General features: G+C 36.8%; 1 protein-coding gene across 20 annotated transcripts; it reads right to left on the bottom strand.

Moving 5' to 3' along the window:
• Nucleotides 1-6357: 6357 nt before the first annotated feature.
• On the bottom strand, nucleotides 6358-15195 carry LOC112738111 (pentatricopeptide repeat-containing protein At5g40400). 20 transcript variants are annotated; one of them, XM_072215400.1, is made up of 6 exons: nucleotides 14592-15151; nucleotides 13294-13677; nucleotides 11901-12135; nucleotides 10827-10900; nucleotides 8022-10070; nucleotides 6358-7316 (listed from the first exon to the last, which is right to left on the bottom strand). In XM_072215400.1, the coding sequence occupies exons 5-6, from the start codon at nucleotides 9875-9877 to the stop codon at nucleotides 7247-7249; spliced, it is 1926 nt and encodes a 641-aa protein (XP_072071501.1). In that variant the 5' UTR covers nucleotides 9878-10070; nucleotides 10827-10900; nucleotides 11901-12135; nucleotides 13294-13677; nucleotides 14592-15151; the 3' UTR covers nucleotides 6358-7246. The 20 variants fall into 20 exon arrangements, with proteins under 20 accessions (XP_072071501.1, XP_072071512.1, XP_072071503.1 ...); XM_072215409.1 differs by lacking the exon at nucleotides 6358-7316 and adding an exon at nucleotides 7546-7688; XM_025788413.3 differs by lacking the exon at nucleotides 6358-7316 and having other exon boundaries at nucleotides 7731-10070; nucleotides 13294-13494; nucleotides 13574-13677; nucleotides 14592-15134.
• Nucleotides 15196-15599: the final 404 nt, after the last annotated feature.

Genomic DNA, 15599 nt, shown 5'->3' with positions numbered 1-15599 from the left:
TGTCACTCATGTATACCCTCGGTCCCTCGTCCGTGTAACCAAGGGCAGCACTGATGGTTTCAGTGTTCAGAGCCATATGCACACGTTTCACATAAGAGTGAAGAGTACCATCAATCAGTCTGAGATTCGCATAAAATTGCCTAACCAATTTTGGATATACCATTTTGTGAGTGTGTAGCAGTGGAGACCATTTGATGTTATCAAACAAGGGTTGCAAAATAATTCCTTTGGTTGACATTTGATCAAGATTCACCAAGTAGGAGAGACAGATATGCCTCTTTTCCAGAACTTCTTGATGAAATTCATAAAATGCACATGTCAGGAATCTGGATGGATCATAGTGAGAATGTGGCTTGTGAAACTTGTTCTTGAATTCCAGTGACTCAAGATTTGCCGGTTCCCTGGTTTCATGCAACACGAAACCTTTGGGCTTCTGAGAACTTCTTCCTGATGTGTGTGGTGTTGCCTTCTTTGGTGATCGCGGCAGTGGAGAAGGAACGGGTGAGGTTTGAGACGATTCTTCTTCAACACTGGGCTCCTTGTTTTTGCCACGGCCAGAACTCTTGTGAGCAATCTTCTTTCTCATGGTGGGTGTTTGTTTGACAGATTGAAAGGGAGAGGAAGAAGATGTAGAGTGAATGTGAATATGAGTGTGTGTTTGTGGAGTGAACGGTTTTTGAGAGAGATTGATTCTTCCACTCTTTCTTGATGCAGTTTTCTTTTTCATTATGGGGAGAGAGATAATGGGGGTGGAAGAAGAAAGGTTGGCCGAAGGTGGAGAGTGGAGGGAGGTTAAGGAAGCAATAAATGTTGATTGGAGAGAGATGATGGGGGTGGTTAATAGTCATTATGCGCGGTTATTAACCAGAGCAGTTTCCCAAAAATTTGAAAGGAGGGTTCCTTGAATCAAGAGATTAGTTGAAAAGTTGAAAAGGAAGGATTTGATTTGACATTATCCCTTTTTCAACTAGATATGATAGGACAATTTTGAGATTTGGTTTTCAAAAAAATTGAATAATTAACAAAACAGTCAGAGATGGGTTAAAGGGATTTTTGTGGGGCCCATTGGAATTTGTTTCTGCGCAGTCTCCCCCTTAAGCATAGCTCTCCTATCATGCATTTATTTTTATCTCGTCTATTCCTGCGAGATAAAATTGAACATAGTCAGAAATTCACAGATTTTCAACATGATTTAAATCAATCATTCCCAAGCTTTTCCTCAACAAACAGAATCTATCTTCACAGAGGGGTTTTGTAAAAATATCAGCAAGTTGTTCTTCAGATTTTACAAATTGAATATCAATAGTACCCTTTTGCACATGTTCTCTAATAAAATGATATTTAATTTCAATGTGCTTTGTTCTAGAGTGCAGAACAGGATTTTTGGAAATATTTATTGCACTCATGTTATCACAAAATAAGGGTATGCTATTGATTTTTAATTTGTAATCTTCCAATTGAGTTTTTAACCAAATTAATTGTGAACAACAAGCAGATGCGGATATATATTCAGCTTCAGCTGTGGATAGAGCCACTGTGGCTTGTTTCTTGCTTGACCACATGTTGAGTGAGCTTCCAAGGAAGCAACACATGCCGGAAGTGCTCCTCCTATCCACTCGATCCCCCGCATAATCTGCATCACAAAATCCTACTGCACAAAAATCATCAGATTTTGGATACCACAAGCCATAATCACATGTTCCCTTAATATATCTAATGATGCGTTTAACGGCCGATAAGTGGGATTCTTTTGGGTGAGATTGAAATCTTGAACATACACCCACACTTTGAACAATATCCGGTCTAGAGGAGGTAAGATACATTAGTGAGCTGATCATTCTCCTATACCGTGTTTCATCCACATCTAGGCCATCATCATCCTTTTCAAGTTTATTGTTTGGATGCATTGGAGTTTTCATTGGTTTGGAATTTTCTAAGCCAAATTTCTTTATCAATTCTTTTGCATACTTGCCTTGGTGAATAAAAGTACCACTAGGAGTTTGTTTAATTTGGAGGCCAAGAAAGAAGGTTAGCTCTCCCATTAAACTCATTTCAAACTCACTAGTCATGAGTTTTCCAAACTCTTCACACAAGGACTCGTTGGCCGATCCAAACACAATATCATCCACATAAACTTGAACAACAAGGATGTCATCATTAGAAACTTTAATGAACAAAGTAGTGTCGGTGGTTCCCCTTTGAAAATGATTTTCTAACAAGAAGGCACTAAGCCTTTCATACCAAGCTCTTGGAGCTTGTCTAAGGCCATAAAGAGCCTTTGAAAGTTTAAACACATGATTAGGAAAATCTTTATGTTCAAAACCGGGGGGTTGAGCCACATACACTTCTCTATCAATAAAGCCATTAAGGAAAGCGCATTTAACATCCATTTGAAACATTTTGAAACCTTTATGGGTAGCATAGGCAAGAAGCAACCTAATTGCTTCCATTCTAGCTACCGGAGCAAAATACTCATCAAAATCTATTCCCTCTTCTTGATCGTAACCTTGGGCCACTAATCTAGCCTTGTTACGAACAACTTGTCCATCCTCACCAAGTTTATTTTTGAATACCCACTTAGTACCCGTTACCTTCTTACCATCCGGATGAGGTACTAATGTCCAAACCTTATTCTTGTCAAATTGAGCAAGCTCCTCTTGCATGGCCTTAACCCATGATGGATCTTCAAGGGCTTGCTTGACATTGTTTGGCTCCATTTGCGACAAGAGAGCAAAGTTGCTAGGTTCGGTTTGCCTTTTGGTGGAGGATCTTGTGGTTACACCTTGAGAGGGATCACCAATGATGAAGTCATGAGGATAACCCCTCATAGACTTCCATTCTCTAGGCTTTCGAACAGGTGTAGAGCTTTGATGAGCTTCTGGTGGTCTCACTATTTCAGTTGCTCGTGCCTGCTCAGGAGACAAAATGGAAATGTCTCCTCCAATCTGACGAGATAAAACCGGGCTGACAGATTCTTCATTTTGCACAGTTTTGGGATTTTCTTTACTTGTTCCATCCTCTTCATAATCTGAATCATTATCCTTTATAATACTGGGAATTAAGTTAGAATCACAAAAGGTAACATGTATGGATTCCTCTATGGTTCTATGTTCTTTGAGATAAACTCTATAGGCCTTGCTTGTGGTGGAATATCCAACAAACATTCCTTCATAGAATTTTGGATCAAATTTTCCAAGGTTTTCCTTATTGTTAAGTACAAAGCATTTGCATCTAAAAACATGAAAGTACTTAAGATTTGGAGGGGTTCCCTTCCATAGCTCATAAGGAGTTTTCTTTAACCCTTTTCTAATGATTGTTCTATTCAAAATATAACATGCTGTGTTCACAGCTTCAGCCCATAAGAATTTGGAAATTTCATTCTCACATAGCATGGCCCTAGTCATTTCTTGAAGGCTTCGATTCCTTCTTTCAACCACCCCATTTTGTTGGGGGGTTCTAGGGCATGAAAAATTATGAGAAATCCCTAAGTCATCACAGAATTTTTCAAAGTCTTGATTTTCAAATTCTCTTCCATGATCACTTATCAAATGGGCAATTTTCAAATCCTTTTCATTTTGAATTTTCTTAAAAAGGGTTGAGAAGGCATAAATGCATCATTCTTATGAGCAAGGAAAAGTACCCAACCAAATCTAGAGTAATCATCTACCACCACAAGACCATAGTGTTTACCTCCTAAACTTTGAGTTCTAGTAGGACCAAAAAGATCAATATGTAACATTTCTAATGGCCTTTTGGTTGAAATTCCATCTTTTGATTTAAAAGAGGATTTTACTTGCTTGCCCAATTGACATGCCTCACAAGTAAGATCCTTATCAAACTTGATGTTTGGAATTCCTTTAACCAAATTCCTTTTAACTAGCTTAGAAATTTGATACATGCTAGCATGTCCCAACTTTCTATGCCAAAGCCATTTTTCAAATTCAAAAGATGTAAAACATATTACATTTTGTTCCTTTAAATCCTCAAGAGTTAATCTATACACATTGTTGCATCTCTTGGCTTCAAATAAAATATCCCCAGTTTTCTCACAAACAACCAAACAAACAAACTTCTTAAAAATAACATCAAAACCTAAATCACACAATTGACTAACACTAAGTAAGTTATGTTTCAATCCATTTACAAGAAGCACATCATTTATACAAGATGAAGAATTTTTACCAACTTTCCCAACAGCCACTATTTTTCCTTTTGCATCATCTCCAAAAGTGACAAATCTTCCATCATATTCATCAAGCTTTATGAAGAAGGTTGTCTTTCCGGTCATATGCCTAGAACATCCGCTATCCATGTACCACATATTTTCCCTTTTCTTGGACGCTAGGCATACCTACAAAATAAGCTCAAGTGACCTTAGGTATCCAAATTTTCTTGGATCCTTTCACGTTAAACCATCTCTTATGTCCCAAATCATTGTAATCAAAAACAACTTTGCAAACTTTGTCACCAATCATTCTTTCACCAAAGAAACATTGAACTGGAAAATGACCACTTCGGTTACATAGTCTACAAAATCTTGGAGTTGTTGTTTTGTTAAAATAAGTTGGGTCTTGATACTTTACATCATTTGAAGATGAAGCAATGTTTTCAAAATGTGATTTTTCAGATTTATGAAATCCCAACCTAGCTTTATCATAAAGAGGTTTTTGACTAGCCAAGATTTGATTCAAATTTTCAGAACTTTGGGTGAACTTAGCTAAGTCTTCCTTAAGTCTTTTAACCTCTTTGAGCAACTCTTCATTTTGCTTAAAATAATTCACATATGCAAGGACAGAATGGTCACTTTCACAGCTTCTAACTTGGGCTTTTAACTGCTTATTCTCTTCCACAAGATCACAAGCAGTTTCGGCCTCTCTTAGTTTTTCTTTGAGGAAATCATTTTCAACTTTAAGAATGAAATTTTGTTGTTCAAGATCTTGATTCTCAGTTAGAAAACATCTTATTTTTTCAGAAAGGTGATCTATCATAAGATGAAGGTCTTCAGTGTTAGGGTTTTGAAAGGATACCTGTTCTATCTCATTTGCCATGAGACACGGCTGTGACTTAGTCTCAGATTCTTCATCATCATCATCTGAGTCATTTTCCAAATCTTCCCATGAAGCCATCAGTCCCTTTTTCTTTTTCCTTTTTGGCTTTTCTTCCCTTTTTAACTTGGGACAGTCAGATTTGAAATGCCCATTTTCCTTGCAATTGTAACAAATTACTTTGCTAAGGTCCTTCTTCATCTTTCTTGAGCTGTTGCCTTTGCCTCTGAGTTTCACCATTTTCATGAATTTTTTTTGCAAACAACACAAACTCATTTTCAGAAGAATTATCACTGGATTCATCATCCAGAGGGTTAGTCACAGAAGAAAAAACAATTCCTTTCTTTTTTGAGTCTTTTTTCAAATAACTGTTTTCAAAAGCTAGAAGATTTCCTCTCAAATCATCAAGTGTCATGGAATCAAGATTACTGCTTTCAGAAATAATTAAAGCTTTTGTTTCCGACTCTTTAGTGAGACATCTCAGCACTCTTCTCACAAGCACAGAATCAGAATGTGTAATTCCTAGAACATCTAAGCCAACAATGATAGTGTTGAACCGTTCGAACAGCTCATCAATGGACTCTCCTTCCTTCATTGTAAACATTTCATATTCTCTGTTCAACATATCTGTCCGAGTCTTCTTTACAATAGTGGTTCCTTCATGAGTGATTTGTAGCTTGTCCCAGATTTCCTTTGCCGTTGTGCATCGTGATACCCGTCGGTATTCCTCAAAGCTGATAGCACAGTTGAGCAGGTTTACTGCCTTGGCATTTAATTCTACCTTCTTCCTATCTTCCTCGGTCCATCTTGCTTCTGGTTTGAGAGAGACTACCCCTTCAGCACTTGTGGTAGTTGGAAATTGAGGCCCTTCAAGAATAATCTTCCAAAGTCTGTAATCTACAGCTTGTACAAATATCTTCATCCTCTCCTTCCAATAGGTATAATTTTTCCCATTAAAAAGAGGAGGTCTGTTGCTTGATTGTCCTTCGGTCAGATTATAAGACACCACATTTGCGCCACTGTTTTCCTCCATGAGGATCTTTACTCCAAGCTGCAAAGCTTGATCTCTTTGAGACCAAGCTCTGATACCAATTGATGGTTTCAGTGGCTAAGAGAAGGGGGGTTGAATCTTAGCCCCTTTTTTTGCTTACTAACACTTGCTGGACTTTGAAGAAACTTTTGTTTTTATCTCGTCCCTAGCCACGAGACATTTTCATTTTGTCTCGTCACTTGACACGAGACATTTTTGATTTTTCATCTGAACAGTAAAAACAGAATTGAAGTAGGAAGAGAGAGAGAAGATTACACCCAGATATATCCTGGTTCAGCTGCTAAGTGCAGTGCAGCCTACATCCAGTCTCCATCACAACAATGATGGAATTTCACTATAATCATCCAGATTACAACTTGTAAAGTGCTAACCCAACTTACAAGGGGATTCCCACAGAATCATGAAACACAACACAGATGTACAAAGGAACTCTAAGACATCTATGACTTTTTCTTTTAATTTTGCACTCTCTGCCTTTTTCCGCTCTATGGCTTTTTCATACAAACCTCACTTGTTTGCCTTTTTCCATGAGACTCAAGACATGACAAAATTAAACAGAAAAATATTAAATGGAAAATATTGAAGGAGAAGAAGAACTGCTAGCTTAGGTAGCTCTGAGAACTCTGTGCCTTGCACTCTCAAATCTTACTCCTTGCTCCAAACAGTGGCTGTTCTCCCTTTTTAAAGAAGAGAGAAGCCTCCACACTTGAAGCCAACACCCAAACCAACTTCTTCCTCCTTCAAGAAACAGAACCGGTTCGGCCACATAGAGAGAGAAGAGATAACCATGCAAAACCCAACATGCAATTACCTCTAGTCCTTTCTTGATCATCACTCTTCATCAATCCGAGCTCTCCATCCTTGGCTTCCTCTCCAAGATGGATTTCTGGCCCTTGATGCTTCATGATGATGATGACTTCATCTGCTTCAATCTCTGCCTCAACCATCACTTCGCCACTCTAGCTACTTCCTGTGGTGGTTGAGCAGAATCAAAGACAAGCCATGCTTCCAAAGATCTCTTCTCTTGGCCGAATCTTCAATGTCCATTTTTGAGCATGAAAAGCTCAAGATAACCTCACCAAATCTAACCATATTTGGTAAGTATCTTAGCTACAGCTCATTTTTATTTTAGTATGTTTTCTTGCCATCATTAGCTTGATAGTCTTGATGCATGCAACTTCTTCTTTTTCTTGGTTGAAGAACATTTCTTCCATTGTTTCCTGGACAAGGACCAAAGAAAGAAGAAGAAAGAGATGAGAGAGAATAAAAGAATCTGAAGAAAAGTAATGTAGAGTGGTTAAACACATTAATTTGAGAATAGCTTTTTTTTACTTCCCTTAGAGTGGCGTGCATAGTCATAATATCCATCAAATCAATCTTCTCTCTCTTTCTTATGTTTCCAATGCATTAATTAAATTTGAATTCCATCCAAATTGAGAAATGGAATCCGTTGGAGGCAAGCAACCAAATTCAAAGAGTTGGGTTTTTCATCAATATGCCCCAATCCCATTTTTCTTTCGGTCCATGCATGCTAAACAAATTGGGCTTGTGACATTATTTAAATTTCTGGTCCAATAGTAACATTTGCTTTCCTGATGAAATTTGGAACATGCACAAAGCAAATGGAAAGCATGTAACACAATATATAGATAAGCATCTATATATCTATATATCTATATATTCGTATAATTATGTTTATGTATCTCTCATAATTAAATTATGAATTTTGCTGAGACATTGTTAAGAATTGCCCTGGGGCATTCATGGCTAAAAAATTGGCCAAGTGGGAGGGGTACAATCCTAGATTAGGACAATACTATTACTAGGTTTCAAGCATGGTTTGGTCCAATAACTCATTATCTAGTACCATAGTTTTCTGCAATCCTTGGATCACATACTTACAAGTTAGGCTGTTCGGAACATACCCAACTTTGAGCAGCCTATCCTGAAGCTCCATCAACTCGGCCACATTACCATCCTCGCAAAAGACTTTGACAACTGCGTTGTAGCTTTCGGTATCATAAACTCGAAACTCCTTAGCAAATAAGTTCAGCAACAAAACAGCTTGTTCGACATTTCGTTCTTTGCAATAGCCATTTACGAACACTCGGCATATTTCTAGATCAGGGAGAATACCAGAACAAACCATTTCCTCCAACAAACCTTCAGCTTCCATAGTCTTGTTTGCCTCGCACCAGCAGCGTATAATAGCTCCATAGGCACTGAGATTAAGACTCATGCCCTTCTTTGCCATCTCAGATTTCAATGCGATTGCCTCTTCCACATTATTGAATTTACATAGAGACACCACAACTTCATTATAGGTACTCACTTTAGGTGTATAGCCACCATCCTCGGATACCCTTTGCAGAAGACTCCTAGCTGCAAACGGTTTACGTTCTTTACACAATGCAACTAGAAGATAATCGTGTAAATCTTCAGGAATCTTAACTCTGAATCTCTTAAGCTCCACAACCAAATTCAAGGCAGATGCCAACTTTCCATCCTTTACATATCCTTTAATGACAAGCCGACAAGAGATGTTGTCGGGACAAATCCCTTTTCCTATCATTTCGTGCAATAGCAATCTACACATTTGTGTCTTTCCTTCTCTGCAATAACCACCTATGAGAGTGTTATATGAAATAATGTCTGGATCTATCCCACTATGAACCATCTGATGGAAAAGTTGATGAGCCTTCTTGACCTTCCCTTCCTTACAAAGGCCATTCATCAAGGCCGTAAACGAAATCAAGTTAGGCATCACACCTCTAATGTGCATGATCTTATAGAGATAAAATGCTTCCTCCAACCTTCTTTTCCTACAATAACTATTAAGCAGTGTATTATATGTCACCAAATCAGGTTCAAATCCTTCTTCCTCCATTTTATCCAGGAACCCATTCACCTTATCCGAATCACCATCTTTGCACAAAACATGGGTCAAAATATTGAAAGTATAACCATTCCCATGTATCCCAAGTCTACCCATCTCTTCATATACTTCCCAACAATAACCATCATAGTTAAACTTAGACAAACCACTAAGTAAACAATTGCAAGCAGTTACACTAGGCACAAAACAAGCCTCAACATTCTTCCGAAAAGTTTCTAAACCCTTCTCAATCATACCAACCTTAACATAGGCCTTGATAAGCATATCAAAGATCACTGGATTCCAATTACAATTTTCAGCACACACAGCCAAATTCTGATGAATGTCTTCATTTAGGGCAAAACTCTGAACCTCAACCAATTGTATCAATTCAGACAACAAATTCATGGACTCGGAGAATATTCCAGACCATGCTAGTATGTGAATAACTATGCAATAGTTCTGAACAGTGTGTATAATACCCAAATCATGCTTAACCCAATTGAAAAAGGTGAGAGCTGAAGAGTAATCTGATTGGGACCTAAGTAAGATCCTTGAGATCTGATTGGCACCCAATTTGGGGAGAATAGCTCTGATATCATTCTGAAGAAGTGAAAGGTTGGGACTTTTTTGCTTCAAGGTTGAAGAGATGAGGTTGACTATTTTGTTAGGGTTTTGGGTATGAGGAAGGAGATGGTAGAAGGGACTAAAAATTGGTTTACAATGAGAGACATGATCAGGGACTAGAGGAGGAGGCGGAGGAGAAGAAGAAGAAGAAGATGATGATGATAATGATGATAATGATGATGTCGATAAAATTGAAATTTTTGAGAAAGGTGAAATTTTGGAGGTTGATAGTGAAAGAATGAACTCATTGGAAGAATAGGATGAAAGTCTACGAACCATGGGTAGCACACAAGCAGATATTAAATCTGAATCTCTGGAATATGAAAGCCGAATTGAGAATTCACTTGAAATGTAAAGGCATCAAACTTTGGCCTGAGTTCTTTTGTCATAGGCCCCCATACTCCATATCCATTGAATTTATGGATAGGAACACACAATGAACAAGAATCTTCACTTGTCATAACAGCATAACCTGGAGAATAATATAGAAAATAACACCTCTCAAATAGATTACAAAATGGATCATAAAACAAAATTGTCAAACAGAAAAATTTTAATCTTTCTAGTCCCTAAATGACTGTAAACACTAAACAATAAAGAAAAACAACTAACATCATCAATTTTTCCAAGCCTGCAAGGAATAATCCTAAATCCTTAAAACAAGCACCATTGAAAGTATCACAAATAATTCACGAATGAAGGTGTTCACACATAAGAATTCAAGGTAAATCAAGTATCATAAGGGAGTGCCTTCAGAATTTGTTAAATAACCACCAAATGCAAAGACATCTTTAAAAGTAACATATTCAGCACAAAGCAACCTTGTGTTATTACAGATTTATTAACCCAAGGGCTTAATACTATGTCCATCAGGCTACAAAACATAAAGTTTAGCATCCTCAAGAAAGATCCCATAACCAAGAATAACTCAACTCCCAAAGAGATGGCCCCACGATAGCATATCAAAAGGCTAGTTTTTGTAACCACCCGTGCTCTACCCAGGAAAGCCAATAACTTGAGAGCAACACTCAGAAAACAAAAATCTTTACCACAAAGATTGGAAGATAAGTAGTCCACGTTAAAAAATCAAAATATTATACATTAATAGAAGGTACTAAAACTGGACTTTTACCTTTTTATTATCCAATTTAAAGGGACCACAATTCATACTTATAATTAACTCCTCAGCAAGCCAGTATGTCATACATTAATATTTTTACTAGCTCACCTATAAGCAACCTCAGTCTTGTTTATTTGATCTCTCTGCCACTCACTCACATGAATTTTCTTCACTGCACTGCACTGCACAAATAGGCACAACTCACTTCAGTTTTCACTCTCTGTACTTCACACACAAAAATTGAGAGCACACCTCCACAAATGATAGCACTAATATTACTACTTATTATTAGCTTCATAAGTTGGTGCTTGATATAAATTGTGTTGCTTGATTTTACATAGCATAAGAACAAATAGTTGAATAAGGATGACTCTAATCAACTAAGTATTTATTTCCTTGTTATTTCAGACAATCTGAATATCAGAAAGGCTATTTGATCTATGGCTCTAGCTTAAGTCAACCCAAAGAATCCTCCATTTGGATTTAAATACTTGAATAAAGATGACTCTAATCAGCTAAGTGTTGTATGCTTAACATGAGAAACACCACATGTAATATTATGCAAGCATTATGAGGCACTACAATTATGAGGCACTACAATTTTGGTGGAAGGTGAGTATTCATTGTTGTCACTACTTGTTACATTGAGAGAAAACAAGTCATCATAGTTTTCAGATACAATAAGGAAACAAAGTAAATGACGTGACTTGCTTTTACAATTTCTTAGTCTAATCTAACACTTCTATGTTCCTACACATGAGGAGAATTACTATAACACTAGTCTTTTCTAGTGACTAACCACACTTCTAGATAGAGAGAGCCATAGACAACAGAAGCAGAGTTCAATCATAGTGGAGAGTGAAAATTCTCCTCATAACTTCCCTGACTCAAATCAACCAACTCTAGTTCGAAAAGCAAGGAAATAATAAATAATTGTGTAATGCAATCACAAAACCATGACAACCACAAGCATATTTTTGCAATGCATAGAGCAGAACATGTTTGATGAAATTCCCCAAATAAGAAATAACAGAGAGAACAAAAACAGAGCACAATCAATCTTAATACTAACATCATAAGAATCAATTAGTTTAGAATAAAAACAATAAATAAGATGAAAAGAACAACAATCTTTGATGAAGAACAAGGAAGGAGCACGAACAACGAGAAAGGGGGATGGACCTGCGAGACGACAGCGGCAGCAGCTTTGTGAGAGGGAGAGATAGACAACGCAAGGAACCTGCCATCCTGATCAGTGGCTTCGTGAAAGCAAGAGAGAGAGAGACCATGCAGCGGACTGGCGAGCCTGCTCGGCAGTGGCCTCGAGATGAGGAGGAACGTGGCTGAGAAGGACTAAAGAACCTCTTAAACTCTCTGATTGAAGAACCATATTCTCATTTGTTTTTAATTGAAACACCTATTTTGTCAAAAATTAATTAAGAATGGATAAAAAAGTCAAAATGTTATTCGTACACTAAAAACAGCTACCAATGTATTTGTATATAAATACATGTAGTTTAATTTATTTTCAATGTGTATTTGTATTTCAACATGTATTTTATACTGTGACTGATTTTGGTGTACACGTAGCATAATCATAAAAAATTGTGTAATTCACGTTTACTGTATCATGGTGTGTTAGGCATATTCGTAAGGACCAAACCGCTAAACGACCCGATTATACGACTGGGTCACTTGTTCAACCGATAGGTTACTGGTAGACCCGGTTAATCCAGTCACAATTAAATATAAATATAAAATTACAAAAAATAAGCTTAAAATTCAAAATTCAAAAGCATGCCTCACAACCATATTAATAACAAACAAGTATCAATTCTTAAACATAACTAATGATGTAAAGATAAAAAATAAACTACTCACTAGTATAAAATACTTTCTTAATTTAAATGGAGAGCAAAACATAACACAATACGTAAATGAAGTCCAAGGAGTGATCTCAAAATCGGCATCTATATCTTTAAATCGGACAAATTTGGAGCTTGACCAACATTGCCTTCTTTTTTATTTGCATCTATATCTTCCGTAGCCTTGTTACCAACTAATTAAAAACTAAATTCAACTAATTATACCAAATCAATATTGCCTATGTAAGAATCAACTCAATTAATACTAAAAAGCAAATCTATTCTTCTGGAAACAAATTCAGCTCATTGATAATTTTCAACAACAAATTCAACTATGATAATTTTCAGCAACAAAAAATTTAGCTCCCAAGATGATTTACAGCGGCAAAAAATTTAGCTAAGTGATCATTTCGACAAGACTGCAACAAATTCTAGGTTCAGTGATCCTTAGCAACAAATTCAACTTAGAAATGATTTTCATCAACCAAAAAACTATCCCGCTGATATTTTCAGCAACAAATTCAACCTACAACAACAAATTCAGCAGCAAATTCAACTTACAACAACAAATTCAACAATTCCTAGTTCATTCATGATTTACAGCAATATTTACATCAACAACAAAGCAAATTAATTGAGTTTAGCAATTCAGCAACATCTCAAAATACGGGGAGAAGGAAAATATGGAAAAGAGATCACAGGGGACTTACTAACAGTCCACGGCGACGACGACGAACAGAAACCAGAAGACGGCGAGCAGAAACCAGAAGACGACCCCACAAGAGGCATGAAGCAAGCTACGACCCCAGGAGTTGCCTCTGCCGCCGGCGACGAGGAGCCTAGGGACAAGACTTGAGTGAGACGACGAGGAAGGCCGCGAGACGAACGACGAGACGCCAAGTGAAGTGTGACTGAGACGAGACTCGAGTAAGGGCAGTGAGAGAGAAGAGAAAGTTTGAGTCTAAGAGGGAGACGTTCTGAGGGTGTTACCGTGTTAGGGTGTTATCAAGGTTCTGAAAACCGGACCGGTCATCGAATTGCCTTAGTTATTAGTTCATTAGTTTATTGGTCCAACTGGTTCAACTGTGATTCAACTAGAAAAATCGTTTTATAATAAAATAAAAAATATATTATAAATAAACACCTTAAATATAATTATAGTCAAATATAAGCCTTAAAATATCTTCCAAATTTAAAACACTACATCAATCAAAATCTAATATAACTTTTAATCTCATCAATTATTAACAATTTGTCATCATTAGTCATTATATCACTATTGAACTCATTAATAAAGTCACAAAAAACAAAAGAAATTCATTGAATTAACCAAACCAATAACAAATATTCGGTCATCTACTCATTTAGTTAATTGAGTTATTTCAATTCATCTATTTCTTCATTAAAAACAAATATCACAAATTTATTTCTTCTCTAACAAAAGACGGATCATAATGAACAAATAAAAGCTCCGACAAACTTTTAACAAAATTTTTAATATAATTTTAATAAAGATTAACAAGAATTTCAGCCAATCACAATTTTAGCAAAATCTCAGCATAATTTTAACAAAAGTTAATAACCTTTTCCAAAAATTAACCAACAAAAGCATTCAATGATTCAATAACACCAAGAATATAGAGTTCAAAACAACTAGATATAGAAGGGAATCATAGCTAATCATTCAATGATTCAAGTTAAGGAAGGGAAAGCTCTAAGATGGTTCAATCATCGCTAACTAGATATGTTTTCAATCTTGCTAGAATCAAGCAACAATTCAGCAATCACCAACCACAATTTCAGATGCAAAATCAGCAACAACAGAAATTAAATGATTACAAATTAGTAATTACAATGAAGCAGCAACACAAATTCGGCAACAGCAGAACCAACTGCATCAACTAAAAAACTTCATGCCAAATTTGAAAAATCAGAAATGCAGTGGAAGAAGTAATAGAACTACACACTGAAAGTTTAGACCTAAGAAATTCAATTGAGCAAAACTCACTGTGGATCTGTTGTCGCACGGCGGAGCGAAGCAATGGCACCAAGGTCGGTGCCTCGGTGAATGGCAACAAGGACGGAGGTGCTACGAACGGTGGTGGCGCGATGAACGAGGGTGGCGCTAATGGTTCTTCGGGTGTGCTCCACCGCGACCCCGCGAACAAGCACGGCGGTGCTGTCGCGACGCAAAAAAGAGACAACGCGAGCACTGAGAACTGACCTGCACCGAGCAGACGACGGCGACGGCGACCAGAGGGGAGACGAGGATGACGGCGACCATAGAGCAGAGTGGCAGACGAAGACGAACGCGACAAAAGGAAGACGAAGACGACGACGGTGAGACGAAGACGACGACGGTGAGACGAAGACGACGACGAAGGCTACCACGACGAAGACAATGGCGGTGGTGGAGGCTAAGGTTACCGTTTGAGCCTTTGAAGTTTGGAGGCTAGGGTTGCTTTCTGATTCAGGAAGGAAGGGGCAGGGGTCACGCGAAGAGACGAGAGTGAAAGTCTGAACTCTAAAGGCAGCTTTTCTTTTTTGAAACGGCGTCCAAATGTAAATGAACCATTTTAATTTCTGGTTTGCAGTTAAATCTGTCCGACTGATCGATCCGGTCCAATTTTTAAAAGCATGGGTGTTAGTGTACGTTTGAATTGGGGTTTATGAAATTGGAGTTAAATGAGTGTGATTTTGTAAAATTGATTTTGAGTAAAAGTGAGTTTATGTCAATATGATTTATGTTTGGTAATTCTAAATTAAAATTAATTTTTATAAAATAAATTATTTAGATAATATTAGTTAAAATTAAATATATAATTACTAAAAAATATATAATATTAAATTATAGTATTTTTTAAGTATATTTAATTTTTTATACCTTTTTAGTATTTTTATATAATTTTTTTAAATATTTTTAGTATTTTTTTGTATGTTATAATTTTCTATTACTATTGTTATTTATGATTAATTTTTTGTTTAATTTGTTTTATCTAATGAAATTAATGAATCA

Source organism: Arachis hypogaea, chromosome 2, assembly GCF_003086295.3.
Source record: "Arachis hypogaea cultivar Tifrunner chromosome 2, arahy.Tifrunner.gnm2.J5K5, whole genome shotgun sequence".
Lineage (NCBI taxonomy): Eukaryota > Viridiplantae > Streptophyta > Magnoliopsida > Fabales > Fabaceae > Arachis > Arachis hypogaea.
The sequence above is the reverse complement of the archived record's forward strand: the minus strand, read 5'-3'. Positions and strand labels throughout refer to the sequence as shown.